This window comes from Bombina bombina, chromosome 4 (assembly GCF_027579735.1).
Source record: "Bombina bombina isolate aBomBom1 chromosome 4, aBomBom1.pri, whole genome shotgun sequence".
Classification (NCBI taxonomy): Eukaryota; Metazoa; Chordata; class Amphibia; order Anura; family Bombinatoridae; genus Bombina; species Bombina bombina.
The window spans coordinates 686,555,348-686,573,621 of NC_069502.1; the positions used below are offsets into that span (position 1 = coordinate 686,555,348).

An 18,274-nucleotide genomic window follows, 5' to 3' on the forward strand; every position below is an offset into this window, starting at 1 on the left:
TGTCACAAAATAAGGCAAATCTTGTCCAGCAATCAACGATGCATCAAAAAAAATGTCCCTTCTGGTGAATAGTATCCTCCTGTTATGTAAAGTCTGGAGATATTTTAGGAATTCTGGACAGTATTAGCCTCCTTGTTCTTTGATGCAGGGCAGAAAGTGATGACCCCATTAAACCTGGAGAAAAACAAAGCCTATCTGGCCTCTCTGGGACGAAGAAGTTTAGCCTCCCTTAGATATTCCAAGTTACGATAGTCAGTGACTATATTGAAAGGCTGAATAGCTCCCTTTGACAAATATCTCCACTCATCCAAGGCACATTTCAATCACCAGTAACTTCTTATCACCAACATCATAATTTTCTTCAGCTGAGGTACGTCGACGTGAATAAAAAGCTACAGGGTGAATCTGACATTTCACTTCATCTGTTTGATCCAACATAGACCAGTCTCTGAATATCTGGTTGAATGAGGATAGTAGCAGAAGTAAATAAAGTATTGAGCCTTCTGAGCTTCAGATGTCCAAATAAAACCATCCTGATTCTGAGTAAGATGGGTAAAAGGGGTTTCTAATAAAATGACTATAAAAATTTGCAAAACTGATAAAACTCTGGACAGCTTCCTTGTTGTTAGGCACCGGCCTCTCAAGGATAGCAGCAACCTTCTTGTGGTCCATCTCGATATGATTAGGAGAGAGTATATACCCAAAAACATGCAACTATAGAAACACAAAACTGACACTTCTCAAACTTTACAAAAAGGCCATTCTTCCTCCATCTTAAAAAAACTGAACAAACATGATAGGAACTTCCAATGAAGGGGAGAAGATTAAAAAGTGTCTGTAGCAGGTACGAAATGCAGTCTTCCGCTCATCACCATCCCTAATTCTTACTAGTTTGTAGGCACCTCTTAAATCATTCTTTGTGAACACTCATGCTCTTTTAATGCTGCCTAGCAACTCCAGAATCAAAGGCAAAGGGCAATTATTATGGCTAGTTATAAAATTGAGGGCTCTTTAATCCACATAAGGTTCAGGCCACAATTGTTCTTTCTTTTTAACAAAGAAGATACTAGAGCCAGCACGTAAAGTAGAAGGTCTAATAAATCCCTTAGCCAAATTCTCTTATATGTACTCCTTTAAATCCTGCAATACTGGGCCAGACAAAGGACATATTCTTCATTAAGCAATAAGGAGCACCAGGAACATGATCAACTGGGCATCATATGTCATCATGGAGGAAGCAAGTATGTACCTTTCTTTTCAAAAACATCAGAAAAAGCCTTATAAGAGTCAGGAACAACTGGAATTTCCTTGTGCTCAGCTTTAATACTGTAACAGGCTTACATACGCCTAGATTTAGAGTTCTGCGTTAGCCGTCAAAAGCAGCGTTAAGGGCTCCTAATGCTGCTTTTTACCGCCCGCTGGTATTTAGAGTCAGGCACGAAAGGGTCTAACACTCACTTCCAAGCCGCGACTTTTCCATACCGCAGATCCCCTTACGCCAATTGCGCAGCCTATCTTTTCAATGGGATCTTCCTAACGCTGGTATTTAGAGTCTTGGCTGAAGTGAGCGGTAGAGCCTCTACCGACAAGACTCCAAAAAGTCAGTAGTTAAGAGCTTTTTGGGCTAACGCCGGTTTATAAAGCTCTTAACTACTGTGCTCTAAAGTACACTAACACCCATAAACTACCTATGTACCCCTAAACCGAGGCCCCCTCACATCGCCGCCACTCTAATACATTTTTTTAACCCCTAATCTGCCGACCGCACACCGCCGCCACCTACATTATCCCTATGTACCCCTAATCTGCTGCCCCTAACATCACCGACACCTACATAATATTTATTAACCCCTAATCTGCCCCCCCAACATTGCAGCTACCTAACTACAGTTATTAATCCCTAATCTGCCGACCGGACCTCGCCGCTACTCTAATAAATGTATTAACCCCTAAACCGCCTCACTCCCGCCTCAAAAACCCTATAATAAATATTATTAACCCCTAATCTGCCCTCACTAACATCGCCGACACCTAACGTCAAGTATTGACCCCTAATCTGCCGACCGGACCTCGCGCTACTCTAATAAATGTATTAACCCCTAAAGCTAAGTCTAACCCTAAAACCCCCCTAAATTAAATATAATTTAATTCTAACGAAATAAATTAAATATTATTAATTAAAGTCTTCCTATTTAAAACTTACCTATACCTACCTGTAAAATAAACCCTAATATAGCTACACTATAACGAATAATTATATTGTAGCTATTTTAGGATTTATATTTATTTTACAGGCAACTTTGTATTTATTTTAACTAGGTACAATAGCTATTAAATAGTTATTTACTATTTAATAGCTACCTAGTTAAAATAATTACAAAATTACCTGTAAAATAAATCCTAAACCTAAGTTACAATTAAACCTAACACTACACTATCAATAAATAAATTAAATCAATTAACTACAAGTACCTACAATTAAATAAACTAAACTAAATTACAAAAAATAAAAAAAGATTGCAAGAATTTTAAGCTAATTACACCTACTCTAAGCCCCCTGATAAAATAACAAAGCCCCCCAAAATAAAAAAATTCCCTACCCTAATCTAAATTAAAATAGTTAACAGCTCTATTACCTTACCAGCCCTACTCTAACCCAAACCCCCCTTAAATAAACCTAACACTACCCCCCTGAAGATCTCCCTACCTTGAGTCGTCTTCACTCAGCCGAGCACCGATGGACCAAAAGAAGACATCCGGAGCGGCAGAAGTCTACATCCTATCCGGGCAGAAGAGGACATCCGGACCGGCAGACATCTTCATCCAAGCGGAATCTTCTATCTTCATCCATCCGACGAGGAGCGGCTCCATCTTCAAGACCTCCGGCATGGAACATCCTCTTCGTACCGACGACTACCGACGAATGAAGGTTCCTTTAAGTGATGTCATCCAAGATGGCGTCCCTCGAATTCCAATTTGCTGATAGGATTCTATCAGCCAATCGGAATTAAGGTAGGAAAAATCTGATTGGCTGATTGAATCAGCCAATCCGATTGAGCTTGCATTCTATTAGCTGTTCCAATCAGAATCCTATCAGCCAATCGGAATTCGAGGGACGCCATCTTGGATGACGTCATTTAAAGGAACCTTCATTCGGCGAGTAGGCGTCGGTAGAAGAGGATGGATCCGCTTTGGCTAGAAGAAGATGGCTCCGCTCCGGATGGATGAATATAGGAGATGCTGCTTGGATGAAGATGTCTACCGTTCCGGATGTCCTCTTCTGCCCGGATAGGATGAAGACTTCTGCCGCTCCGGATGTCTTCCTTTGGTCCATCGGTGCTCGGCTGAGTGAATACGACTCAAGGTAGGGAGATCTTCAGGGGGGTAGTGTTAGGTTTATTTAAAGGGGGTTTGGGTTAGAGTAGGGGTATGTGGGTGGTGGGTTGTAATATTGGGGGGTGGTATTGTGTTTTTTTTTTACAGGCAAAAGAGCTGATTTCTTTGGGGCATGCCCCGCAAAAAGCCCTTTTAAGGGCTGGTAAGGTAATAGAGCTGTTAACTATTTTAATTTAGATTAGGGTAGGGAATTTTTTTATTTTGGGGGGCTTTGTTATTTTATTAGGGGCTTAGAGTAGGTGTAATTAGCTTAAAATTCTTGTAATCTTTTTTTATTTTTTGCAATTTAGTGTTTGATTGTTTTTGTAATTTAGTTTAGTTTATTTAATTGTAGGTACTTATAGTTAATTGATTTAATTTATTTATTGATAGTGTAGTGCTAGGTTTAATTGTAATTTAGGTTAGGATTTATTTTACAGGTAATTTTGTAATTATTTTAACTAGGTAGCTATTAAATAGTAAATAACTATTTAATAGCTATTGTACCTAGTTAAAATAAATACAAAGTTGCCTGTAAAATAAATATAAATCCTAAAATAGCTACAGTATTTAGTTTTAAATAGGAAGACTGTAGTTAATAATAATAATTTAATTTATTTCGTTAGATTAAAATTATATTTAATTTAGGGGGGTGTTAGGGTTAGGGTTAGACTTAGCTTTAGGGGTTAATACATTTATTAGAGTAGCGGCGAGTTCCGGTCGGCAGATTAGGGGTTAATACTTGAAGTTAGGTGTCGGCAATGTTAGGGGGGCAGATTAGGGGTTAATACTATTTATTATAGGGTTTGCGAGGCGGGAATGCGGCGGTTTAGGGGTTAATACATTTATTATAGTGGCGGCGAAGTCTGGTCGGCAGATTAGGGGTTAATAAGTGTAGGTAACGGTGACGTTGGGGGCAGCAGATTAGGGGTTAATAAATATAGGGGTCGGCGATGTTAGGGGCAGCAGATTAGGGGTACATAGGTATAATGTAGGTTGCAGCGGTGTCCGGAGCGGCAGATTAGGGGTTACTAATATAATGCACGTGTCAGCAATAGCGGGGACGGCAGATTAGGGGTTAATAAGTGTAAGGGTAGGGGTGTTTAGACTCTGGGTTCATGTTAGGGTGTTAGGTGCAGACTTAGAAAGTGTTTCCCCATAGGAAATAATGGGGCTGCGTTAGGAGCTTAACGCTGCTTTTTTTGCAGGTGTTAGGTTTTTTTCAGCCCAAACTGCCCCATTGTTTCCTATGGTGATATCGTGCACGAGCACGTTTTTCCAGCTAGCCGCTACCGTAAGCAACGCTGATATTGAGAGTTGAAGTGGCGGTAAATATGCCTGTACGCTCCCTTTTTGGAGCCTAACGCAGCCCTTCAGAGAACTCTAAATACCAGCGTTATTTAAAAGGTGCGGGGGGGGGGAAACACGCGTAGCTAACGCACCCCTTTGGCCGAAAAACTCTAAATCTAGGCGATAGAATTGTTACAAAAGACAGAATCAAACTGTATACTTTCAGGTTCCCAGTTTATTACAGCATTATGCTATTTAAGCTAAGGCAGCCCCAAAATCAATGTATACAAAAGTAAAGCCACAACATCAAACTGCAAAGTCTCTTTATGACCACTACCTAGAGACACAGGTACTAGTAAAGTCTCTTTATGACCACTACCTAGAGACACAGGTACTAGTAAAGTCTCTTTATGACCACTACCTAGAGACACAGGTACTAGTAAAGTCTCTTTATGACCACTACCTAGAGACACAGGTACTAGTAAAGTCTCTTTATGACCACTACCTAGAGACACAGGTACTAGTAAAGTCTCTTGAGCAACAGGTCCTCCGCTCATAGGACTGCTATGAGCAGCAAACAATTAAAAACATAAGTGGTTCTTGACTGTAGCAGCAACTCATTATTTTTTGCTATAGTGGAATCTATAGCAGAAGCTCAGTTACTTTCCTTGGAAGTTCTCTTGGGTCCCATAAAACAGTGTCTATGAAAATTACCACCCTTCCCACAATAAAAGCCCAGATTAAGGTCTCTTTGTCCGGAGCATTCAGAAGCAGAAATAGGTTCTTTAATAGAAAGAGCAGAACTTCTTACAATCCCCATTAAACTTCTCCGGCAAGAGGAGATAAGGTTCTGCATGAGGTGAGCAACTGTAATGCTGAAGGCTGGAAGCTAAGCTATGTTGTTATATAATTCTGCACTATTTGCAGAATTATATAACATTATTTGCTAGGTTTATTGGCTCTTTAAGCTAAGGAGGAAGCTGGGGCAGAAGTACCTCTTGGAAAAAACAGTGACAGTCTGTGTCTGAGCCTGTAAACTCTCCACACGTTGCAATAAATTTAAATGAGAAGCTTGTAAATCATGCATAGTATGTTCCAGAGTAGAAAGCTGCTGAGTCAGTGTAATAATAATGTTCCCCATCTCTGCTGGATCCATCTTGACTTGGTTATTATATAATGGTAATCGAAAAGTTACCTAATTTCTAGTCAAAATCCAGTAATGCAGAGAGTGAGTAGCAGCAGAAATCTGGAAAACTGCAGAGTAAACTAGCCAGGGGTCAAAGCCAGAGGAGAAGTCCAAAGCACAGTTCCAGAGTTCAATAATCAGTAAGTACTTAGGAAGCAGATCTTAGTAGAAGGGTTATACAATAGCATAGTCCAAACACTTTGCCCCAGTTAGGGTCAGGATAGCAGGCCAGGAACACGAATGCTTCAGTAGCCATGCAAATAGCCAAGCACTACATGGAAGTCTGAGTTTACCTTTTAACCCCTCCCATTCAGAATTGGCTCCAGGATCAAGTCCAGTGTCAATTCCTAGTAGCCAGGTAATAGCATACCATGCAGAAGCCAAGGAGCACATTAGGACATCCAGAGAGCCGGCCGTGCTTTTGCCCCTGAATCTGACAGCATCAGACAGCAACAGCATGGGTCCTGACAGTAGCCTCAACAGCAGCAGGGCCTCACCTGGTTTGCCGTAAGAGCGATGTGGCTTCAGCAATGCCGGGAGGCCTGACAAAAACAAATAGGCATTTGTTGTTTAATGGCAACTACATGTACACACAAGCACATCCCAGACATCCACAAACATAGAAAAACAGGCACCCACAGACATCAACAGGAACCATCAAGAAGAGGTGCTTATCTATAACTGTTGTGGTGTGCCCTTTGTTAGTCTACAGCAGAGAATATGCTAGCATGTTTTTCTGTATACCCCACACATAAGTGTAAAATGAACAGCAGTAATCCATGCATACTTCTTACCTTCTTACCTGTGAGGCTGTCTGAAGCTGTCACAAACCAATCCTGCACTGAATGCAAAATCCATGAGGACACAGCTCTGCAGGGAGCCATTTAGCAGCCAGCCATTGTGATGAAGGCCTTTTTAATGTAATGTTAGGGGGCAGGACCTGGCTCTGAGCCAGCTCACAGAAACATGGTCAGGGCAGAACTGGCCTTGACTACTCATTGACACAGCAAGGTAGTGAGAGGCAGTGCAGGGCTGGACCTTTATCAAGCACAAATAATAATGCTGGTGACTGAGTGGGGTTAAGGAAACCATCCCCACCCCACGGGCAAATGCCGTCTATGCCTTATTGTCAGTCTAGGTCTGCTCTTCAGTGCAAACCCCCTTTAACCTAAACTTAATACTACTTTAAATCCCTCACCTAAACGCAACCCTGCCCTAAGACCCTCCAACACCCCCTAAGTTATCAAAAAAAGTTAATTAACACAAAGTAACAAAAAAAGAATGCTTTTAAAATTACTTTTGAAAATATTTAAAAATACACATAACAAATGAAAAGCATATTCTACTTATCATCGGACGTCTTCTGCCTGGTGTCCAGTATCTTGATTCACCTCCATTCATTATCTTCATCTTTTACAATCCAGTACTGCAATCCAGTGCAGAGTCCTTTTCATGCTGCCACCAATCAGTAGGACCAATGGCCATTCCTATTGGATGATTTTTAAAATGATCCAACAAGATGAAAATAACATCTGGAACAGCTGTTTAAAAGCTGTAGAAAACATGAGAGAATAGGTATTTGCTCTGCCATGGATCATGATACTGGATTACAGCGGATTATTATAATCCACACCTGAATGGAGACATCAGATGGTGGTAGAATGGAGTGGGGTATTTAGTTTAAAAAAAAGAAAAAAAAAAGAAAATGTAATATAAAACCCAAATTGTTTCTTTCATTATTCAGATAGATTTACAGACATCTTTAAACTTGGCCCTCCAAAGGTTTTGGAACTACATTTTCCATGATGCTCAGCTAGTTTATATGCTGACTGAGCGTCATGGGAAATGTAGTTCCGAAACCTTTGGAGGGCCAAGTTTGAGGATGTCTGAGATCGAACATACAATTTTAAACAATTTTCCAATGTTGTTCTATTAAAGGGACAGTCTAGTCAAAATAAACTTTCATGATTAAGATAGGTCATGTAATTTTAAACAACTTTCCAATTTACTTTTATCATCAAATTTGTTTTTTTTTTCTCTTGGTATTCATTGTTGAAAGCTAGACATAGGTAGGCTCATATGCTAATTTCTTAACCCTGTTTAGGCCGCCTCTTATCTCAGTCCACTTGACAGTTTTTCACAGTTAGACAGCGCAAGTTCACGTGTGTCATATATATATAAAATTGTGCTCATGCCCCTGAAATTACTTATGAGAGGGCACTGATTGGCTAAAATGCAAGTCTGTTTAAAGAACTGAGATAAGGGGGCAGTCTGCAGAGGCTTAGATACCATGGCCCATAGTTATCAAGGTCTGGCGGACCTGATCCGACAGCACGGTTCAGGGCCGCCATACCTCGCTGAATACGGCGAGCAATATGCTCGCCGTATTCAGCATTGCACCAGCAGCTCCATGCAGACTCGTGGCCAATCGGCCGCCAGCAGGGGGGTGTCAATCAACCCGATCGTACTCGATCGGGTAGATTTCCGGGGATGTCTGTCCACCTGCTCAGAGCAGACGGACAGGTTATGGAGCAGCGGTCTTTGTGAGCTTGATACATATGCCCCATGTAATCACAGAGGTAATAATTTTATTAATATCACAGTGTTTGTTATTCAAAGCTGGGGAATGGGTAATAAAGGGATTATCTATCTTTTTAAACATTATCCTTTGTTGAAAAGCAGGAAGGTAACTTCAGAAGTGTGCACGTGTCTGCAGCACTATATGGCAGCAATTTTGAAACAATGTTAAACATTAGCAAGAGCACTAGATGGCAGCACTATTTCCTGTTATGTAGTGCTCCAGACATCAACAAGGAATAACAAGAGAATGAAGGAAATTTGATAATAGAAGTAAATTGGCAGCTTTTTAAAAATTGTATTCTCTATGTGAATCATAAAATACAAATTTTGGATTTTATGCCCCTTTAAGGTTTCCAGGTTTTGATTGAGTTTAAGTAGGTTAGGGATTAGTTGGTGGAGCTGTAAAAGTATTGGTGAATTTAGGTTAGGGGCTGTGGTGGGGGTCTTAGGTTAGAAGGTGAGTTGGGGGTCTTAGAGTAGTGGTAAATTTAAATTGGGGGTATGCTCTGGAAAGTCTGTGGTGGGATGGTCTTAGTGTAGGGGTCAGTTGGGGGTCTTAGAGAAGTCAGATTAGGTGGGGGGGGGGGGGGAGTCTAGCTGTAATTCATTGTGGCTCCTGAGAATGACTTCATTTAAATTTAAAGGGATATGAAACCCAAAACTTTTCTTTTGTTTATGGACAGAGCATACAATTAAAAAAAAAATGTTTCCAATCTTACTTCTATTATCAAATTTGCTTCGTTCCCATGGTATTCTTTCCTGAAGAGATACCTAGGTAGGTGTGTAGAGCACTACATGGCAGTAAATAGGGCTGCCGTCTAATGCTTTTGCAAGTAGATAACATTCTTGCAAAACTGCTGCCATATAGGGCTTCAGACATGTGCACACTCCTCAGCTTTACATCCCTGCTTTTCAACAAAAGATACCAAGCGAACGAAGAACATTTGATAATACAAGTAAGTTAAAAAGCTGTTTAATATTCCATGCTCTATCTGAATCAGGAAAGAAAAAAAATGTGGCTTTATTGTCCCTTTAATGGTCACACACCCCTATTAAAAATGGAAAAGATTATATTTCCCTCATCCATTAATGCCCTTTGCACTCCTTATTGAGGTCCCATCTTTAGAACAGATTGCAGGGTACCTGGCTAAATTACTTCAGAGCAGTGTAGAGTATATTTGAAAAATTGGATCAGAACATTTGTGTTATTTATATGTAAAATCCTTTTTTAGACGTCAATACCTTAATCAGATGGATTTATTATTCATTTGTTACCAGGCTCTATTATTATATTAGTCCTAGATAACAAAGGAAGCATTGTTCTTATCTTTAAAGTCTCTCTCCTGTATTTTTCAGTTATACGTTTTGGTGGACACCAGACGTTTTGGAGCATTTACCCCTTCCCCTTGATGAAGGTGAGTTAAATATTTCAGTTATTTCATTCTCGTTTCCGGTTCATTTATTACGGAGTCACCTGTACTCTATGATTAATGAAAACCTCTTGGTAATTAAGTTATTTTGTATCTAACATATTGCTGCCCATATAATACACTATTCAGAGTTTATATCCTGAGGTACATAAAAGTGGACGATTAAAGGAATATTAAAGATTTTTTTGAATTATTATTGTAATATGCTTTGTATATCAGGAAGTACTGCATTACAAAATGTCTGCTTAGGACGAAAATCTTTAAAAAGCGTTTAAAACTTTAATTTAGCATATTTTATGTTTGCATTGTTTTGTAATCTATGACCATACCCAATTGGAAGCCTCTTGTATATGTTTAACATATTTGCTCTACTGTGGCCAATTAGAGAAAGCTATACATGACCTCCTGCACTGATCAAGTAATCATTGTGTAGAATGCTGTATAGTTAGATTTCTGTACTACACTGTAGCTTTTCTGGAGCAGTAAAAACAATTTTCTTTTTAATGACACAATGAGTCCACGGATCATCTTAATTACTGTTAGGAATATCACTCCTGCCCAGCAGGAGGCGGCAAAGAGCACCACAGCAAAGCTGTTAAATATCTCCTCCCTTCCCTCCCACCCGAGTCATTCTCTTTGCCTACGTTAAGAGCAAGGAGGTGGTAAAGTAGGTGTTAGTAAAAGATTCTTCAATCAAGAGTTTATTATTTTTAAGTAGTGCAAGATTGTGCTGCTTTGTCCTGGGGTGTAGCTGTAGTCCATATCAGTCTCTCCAGTAGAGCAGTGGTGGCTTTAGAGCAATGGGAACTTGTGGGACATAATTCTCACTACGCCTCCCATATATTTATGCTGCCCTAATCCTGATAGCCTAAGTAAGATTACTCAGGCTTTATTCTTTTTCGACAGGGCCATGTGAGGGAGAGGACCTCTCAAACCTGGTGAGCTGCCTTGCTGTCAGGCAGAATTTAAAGGTAAGTGCTGACTTTTTATTCTGGGTCTGGGTAAAGGATTTCAGAGGAAGTGGAGCACTTTATTTACCTGGGACATAACTCCTCTATATAAAAGGAGAGGATTTCTGTGACAGCATGTTGTAAGCAGGCACTAGTTAGGTGGTTTTTATCTCTGGGGGCTTTTATCACTAGGGCTGAGGGGAAAAGACTCGGAGGTGATGTTTTTGTCACACATATGGGCTAAGCTGCTGTCTAGCAAGCGGTAGCCCAATTTGCCCCCAGGCTTGACAGAAGGTTCAGTTAGCTCCCGGTGGCTTATATGTAAAACAAATAATAATGGCGACCGGGAGATTGATTGCTGTAACGCCCACAATGGGCGGAGCTACATGTGGCGCCAATTTGGGCTGCGCACTCTTCTACATCAATTCCGATTTCGGAAACGGAAGGAAGAATCACTGTTTGGCTACAAGCACAGTACTTAGTGTTTACACATCAGTGGGACCGGACAGTGCTACAGCTGCGTTCCGGACCTTTTTATGATCAAAATGAAGACAGTAAAGTTTTTAATTTTTAAGTTATGTTTTGAAAATAAAGTTTGGGTATCAGAAGGGCAGATGGGCACCTCAGCAAGGTTTAGCTGAGGTGTAGATAGGTTCTGCAGTAACTGCGTACTAATTTAGCTTCCTTCTGCAAACAAAAACAAAAAGTTACCTTTTAAAATTTAAAGAGACAGTAAAGTTTTTTATGTGTTAATTTTTATTTAAAAATGTAAGCTGTTTGTTTGTTCAACTCATCCTTTGTGACTCAGGATGGATCAAGAGGCCCTGCTAGGTGTCTCTTATTTTTAGACTTGATGCCAATATGGTACTACCAATCCTTTTCTGTTCCTCATCTATTGTGAGAACATTAATTTATAAAAATAGACTTTTTTCTGCACCTACTCCTTTTTCTGAACCTACAGGCGCATGCTGTTTAGGAGTCTATTGACAATGGTCAAGATATGCCACAAATTTCTCCTATAGTGTCCCAAAAATGTTATAGCCCACATGCAGTGCCCTGCGCTTCCTCTCACACTCCACCTGGAGTTACCTTGCATTTCATGCATTGTCTGTTTTTCACACGCTGTAGGGAAAAGTGCAAGAGGACATATTTTCAATCAGTGATAGTATGATTGATTCAGTAGTAGCTATTCCGAATGTTTCTTCCCAGTAACCTGAAAGAGGAAGATACTTCGGTAGTATCTGAGGGGGAAATCTCAGACTCAGATGGGGTAAGACCTTTATATGATCCTGAGGTTGTTTTCTTTCAGTTTTAGCTTGAATACCTCTATTTGTTACTTGAGGAGGTTTTAGCTACCCTGGGCGACTCCGACTCTACCGGCGTAGTCTATCCTAGAGAGTCCAGTAAGTTACACTAATATGTGGAAGTATTTCCTATACCAGATAGGGCTATAGAGATATTTGCTCAGGAATAGGAGAAGCCGGGTATCCCTTTTTTTCTCTCCTCTCCTATATTTAAAAGGATGTTTTCTGTAGCAGACTCTATCAAGGAGTCTTGGCAGACGATACTCAGGGCGGAGGAGAATTTCCACGCTAGCCAAGGGAGATACTATTCCCATAGAGGATAGTAGTTCCTTAAGGACCCTATGCAGGAGAAGGACCCTATGTATAGAAGTTAGAGGGTTTACTTTGACAACCTGCGGTTGGTATGGCTACTGTCACCAGTGCGGCGGCGTACTGGTTTACGATGCATTGTCTGTTTCTCTTGGACAGACACCCCTCTTGTAGGGATAGGATAAAGGCACTTAAGTTTATAAACTCCTTTAATACCGAGGATTATTAAGCTGGGAGCTATGATTCAAACTTTGCCATATTGGCCCGCAGAGCACTATGGTTTAAATCTTGGTCTGTGGATGTTTCATCTACAGGATAAGAGAAATAAGCGAAAAGGACATCAGAGATAATTTCATTCCTTTCAAGATTTCTAGGGAAATCCTTCCACTCCTTCTCCCAAGCAGGAGCATTCTAGGCCTTCCTGGAAGACCCAATCAGTCTTAGAATAGGGGAAAACAGTCCAAGAAGCCTGCTGTTGAATCAAAGACAGCATGAAGGACGTGCTCCCGATCCGTAAGGGGGCAGGTTTTCCTTCTTCTGTCATGCTTGGGTTTGTGATGATGATCCCTAGGTGGTGTACATTGTGTCCCAGGGATACAAATTAGAGTTCAAGACTTTCCTCCTAGGGGCAAGTTTCTGCTTTCAAGATTATTGGCAAACCAGACAAAAAGAGAGGCGCTTTTATGCTGTGTACGGTGCCTCTCCGACCTGGGAGTGATAGTTCCTGGTCTAATGCAGGAATGAGGTCTGGGATGCTATTCCTATCTGTTTGTGGTTCCCAAGAAGGAGGGAACCTTCAGGCCTATTTTAGAATCCACACAGGGTTCTCAGAGTGCCGTATTTCAAGATGGAAATTATTGTTCCATTCTTCCTTTAGTCCAAGAGAGTCAATTATGACCATGGGGGATTTGAAGGATGCATACTTGCATGTTCCCATCCACAAGGACTACCTCAAATTTCTAAGGTTTGCCCTTCCAGACAAACATTCCAACTCGTGACTCTTTCCGGCCTGGTCACAGTTCTCAGAATTTTCTCAAGGGTTCCGGGATCACTGCTGGTGGTGCTCCAATTGCGGAGCATTGCAGTGGCACCTTCTCTGGAAGACATTCTGGTTCAGGCGCCTTCCTTTTAACAAGCAGGATTATGCACGATTTTTCCTGCGATCTCCCGGATGGAAGGTGAATTTGGTAAAGAGTTCCTTATTTCCAACTACAAGGGTAGTTTTCTTGGAGAGCTATATATAATCTCCTCATCAATGAAGCATCAGGAATTCAAGGATTTTCGATTCTTGCCTAGCACTTAGTGCTCAGTGCATGGAGGTAATTGGGCTGATGGTAGCGGCAATGGACATCCTTCCAGTTGCCCGTTTCCTCCTCAGTTCTCAACAGTTAACAATACTTCGGTGGTTGTCTCAGGATCTTTGCTCCCAGGGAACCTGCTTTCGCAGTTCTTCTGGGTGAATGTGACAATAGAGCCAGCCTTTTGGGCTGGGGAACTGTTTGGGGCCCTCTAAGAGCAGGGAACATGGACTGGAACATGGGGGGAGTCTGTTCTTCCCATAAACGTTTTGAAATTAAGAGTAATCTTCAATCCTCTCCTAGCCTTAGCTTCGGACGGGTTTATCAGGTTTAAGTTAGATCTTACCTCAGCCGGGGGGGACTCTGAGTTTTCTTGGCCATGACAGAAGTAGCCAAGATCGTTCAGTGGGCTGAGACCCACAATTACTGTCTGTCAACAACCCTCATCCCAGAAGGGACTTCTGAGAGGCAGTCTTCGTAAGTAGGAAGACTTTTTACCCAGGGGAGTGGGAACTCCAGTTGGGAGTGTTTTTCCAGCCTGATTCTCAATGGGGTCAATTGCAATTGCATCTCATGGCTTCTCGACTGAATGTCAAGCTTCTGAGGTACGGGTTGAGGTCAAAGATACCTCATGCTGTTCTAATCTTGGCTCGAACTAGGCAGGAGAGGGCGTTGGTGATCCTCATTTCACTGGCGTGGCCTGCAGGATTGGTATGCAGTCCTGGTGGACATCTCATATTCCACCTGGGAGTCTCCGTGGAGGAAGGGCCTTCTATTTTTTATCCAAAAATAGTTTCTCTGAAGCTGACTTCTGGAAGATGGAAGCTTTATTTTATCCAAGCGTGGATTAGGAATTGGTCATTAAGACCATAAATCAGGCTCGTATGCCTGTGTCTAGGAAAATTTTTACCCATATGACATGGCATAAATATTTATACTGGTGTGAATCCAAGGGATATTTTTAAATGGAGTAGGGTTCGGATTCCTAGAATTTTCTCCAGGAAATAGCTGCCTTGTCTATTTTGTTACATGTTCGTCTGGTGGACATCCCAGACATACATTTGTTTGATTAGGCCTTGGCCAGGATCAGGCCTGTGTTCAAATCAGTTACTCCGCTTTGGAATCTTAATCTAGTTCTTAAGGTTCTTCAGAGGGCTCCGTTTAAACCGCTGCATTCCTTAGATATTTTCTCTGTTTGTAGAGTGTCAGAGCTCTCGGCTTTACAGTATGAGTCTCCTGTCCTTATATTCATTCGGATAAGGTGGATTTACGTTCTAATTTAGGGTTTCTCCCTAAAGTGGTTCAGATGGGAACACTAATCAGGAGATGGTTGTTCTTTACTTGTATCCTAATCCTTCCTTTTATGAGGAACGGCTTCTACTCAATCTGGACGTGGTACGTACACTATGATTTTTTGTACATGCGACTAGGGATACTGTCAGTCTCCTGTTTAACGGAAAGAGACAGAAGGCTAAGGCTACTTCTTTTACTTTATGGCTGAAGAATATCATTTGCTTTGCTTATGTGATTGTTGGTCAGCAGTCTCCTGAGGGAGTTACGGCCTTATCTACGAGGGTTGTTCCCTCTTTATGGGCATTCAATTTGAAGCCTTATGGAGCAGATTTGCAAGTCCGCAACCTGGTCCTCTCTTCTCACTTTTCAGATTTTAAATTTGATTCTTTTGCCTTGACTGAGGCCTCTTTTGGGGAAAGGTTTGTCAAGCAGTGGTGCCTTCCGTTTAGGTTTCCTGTCTTGGCCCTACCTTATCATCTGTGTACTCTAGCTTGGGTATTGATTCCCAACAGTAATTAAGATGATCTGTGGACTCACCGTGTCATTAAAAAGAAAATTTATGCTTACATGATAAATTTATTTATTTTTTGACACAATGAGTCTACGGCCCGCCCTGTTTTTGAAAAGAGAGGTTGTTGGTTATTATATTAACTTCAGACACCACTGCACCTTGTTTTTTCTTTTCTCTCCTTTACTTTGGTCGAATGACTGGGGTGGGAGGGAAGGGAGGAGATATTTAACAGCTTTGATGTGGTACTCTTTACCTCCTCCTGCTGGGCAGGAGTGATATTCCCAACAGTAATTAAGATGATCTGTGGACTCATCGTATCAAAAAAGAACTAAATTTATCAGGTAAGCATAAATTTTCTTTTTAGAGGTAAATTATAGGAAGAATGAGCAGAATACATAATAAAAGTACATACATTACAAAGTTTGATAGATAATTACTCATTTTATGCAAACTATATTTTTGTTTAACATCCCTTGTTTTTACATTGTTCTATTTTAAACTCTGTGCTTTACTACTTTTAAAGTGAGAGCGCCAATATTTACTTTTATGTACGGATGTTTGTCCTGCAGTTTGATGGTCTGTACTGTGAATCTAATAAACAAAGTGTCACTGTAAGGTAACTAGTAGACATTAAATGACCACAGTTTAAGTCACTGTGACATGTTTTTTCTTTTCTCTGAAATTCCATAAAAAAAGTGATTTCTTTTCATAAAAATCTTGTCACTCAAAGTACCAGAAAATGTATATTATGGAGAAAGCTGTTTGACAGAAGGAAATCTGAAGGCATTAGATAGAAGTTTCGAACTGCAAGAAAATAGTATTTAAAGGGATAGGAAAGTCAAAATTAAACTTGCAAGATTCAGATAGAGCATGTCATTTTAATAACATAAATTCACTTATTTGTCAACTGTGCCTCATTCTCTTGGTACCCCTTGTTGAAAAAGAATATGCACATATTATACACTAGATGGAGCTAGCTACTAGATGGAGCTAGCTACTACATTGGTCTCTTGTGATTGGCTAACTAGTTGTGTTCAGCTAGCTGCCAGTAGTGCAATTCTGTTCCTTCAGCAAAGGATAACAAGATAATGAAGTACATTTGATAATAGAAGTAAATTGGAAAGTTGTTTGAAATTGTATTTTCTATTCAAACCATGAAAGAAAATGTTGGGGTTTTCTTTCCCTTTGCGCAACCACACAGGTTACTTGTAGCAGGGGCTTAGAATTATAAAACTTGTATTTGTTAATTTTTGCTCTTTGTATTTTCATATTGTATGGCAGGGATGGTCAAGTGCCATCCTAGGGGCCACATGTGGCTCTCTGCACTAGTTTTTGTGGTCCCTGGAAAAAATCAGAACTTATCTAGATCTGTGTCACTGGTTCTTTTTTAAGAAGTGTATTATTATTTTTGTGCTTTAAAGCTATACATTTATATGTTGCCCTTAAAGGGACAGTAAACTTCTTGAGAGTTTTATATAAAATGTTTAGTTATGCATAATAAAACAACTTTGCAATATTTTATTTATTTATTTTGTCCTCATTATATGTAACTTAGCTATGAACATTGAGCAGTTTCTAATTTTAAGAACATGAAATGCACCCTGCCTACAGTACTTTACAATGCTAAATCTGCTACATATTTGACCCTGATTGGCTTTATCAGATCACAACTGCAAAACACTACATTCTCTACTTCCTTTATGACAGTGACTAGCCTTGTTGTCTGTAGACTAAAGCCCAGATTGGTGCTCCAAATAAGGAGAATGGTGGTGGAGTCTGGCTATTGGAAAAACAATTGCAATAAAAAGGATGTTAATTTGTTTTAAAAACTTTAAGACTAGGTCGATATGCTATTCCATAGCAACACCACAGAAATGTCTTGTAATTACAGTGTATTTTTCTGTCCCTTTAAGGGTTCTAAAATACTGATTTGCGACCCCATGTGTTAGGAAGTTGGCCAACACTGTGTAATGGTACTGTCTGTTGTTTGTAAAAGATACAGCAGAATATAGAAAAATATAAAATAGTCTGTTTCATTGTAATAAAAAGACATTAATAAAAATCATAACATAATTTGTGCAGGGTCCATTACTTTCTGTCACAACCCCACAAGGGTGCTGTGGTCTCTACAGGGAGGCCAAGGACAGCTTCGCCTTTCTTTCCTAAGACATGAAGAGTCCACGTCATTCCAATTACTAGTGGGATATTCAACTCCTGGCCAGCAGGAGGAGGCAAAGAGCACCCCAGCAAAGCTGTTAAGTGTAACTTCCCTTACCCATAATCCCCAGTCATTCTCTTTGCCTTTGTAAATGGAGGATGTGCAAAGTTTTTTATGGGTACTTTTCCCTGCAAGCAAGGATTGGGGACTAGCTGTGTCCACATCAATCTCTTTAGTAAGAGTAGTGGTGGCTTGTAGCAGTTAAAAGGCGGGGAGGTAGTCTTTGCTTTACTTTTAACAATTTGCTACCCCTTTGCAGAAAGCCAGAGTTGGTTACTCTGTTCTTTATTTCCTACAGGTCCATGACGGGGAGTGTAGTACCTGCCACACCTAAGGAGCAGCATCTGTCCTGCAGAATCTAAGGTAAGTGCTTTTGCCTTATATGTACTGAAGGACAGCAGCACTTAAGAGGTTAATCCTCTTATGGATCCATTTTTGGGAAAAGTTATCCTTTTTTAGTTAAGGATACATTTATTTTTTACTTGAATGTCCCTTTAATGACTGCTATTCCTCCAGCTGCCAAACACAGA

The 18,274-nt window shown here is 40.5% G+C and overlaps 1 protein-coding gene across 1 annotated transcript in view; it reads left to right on the forward strand.

Annotated features, from left to right (window-relative positions):
* Positions 1–18,274, forward strand: part of FIG4 (FIG4 phosphoinositide 5-phosphatase) — a 1,077,570-nt gene that overhangs the window by 657,938 nt on the left and 401,358 nt on the right. The window contains exon 18 of the mRNA XM_053710848.1: positions 9,788–9,846. Within this exon, the coding sequence (XP_053566823.1) occupies positions 9,788–9,846 (59 nt within the window). The remainder of the gene's footprint in view (positions 1–9,787; positions 9,847–18,274) is intronic.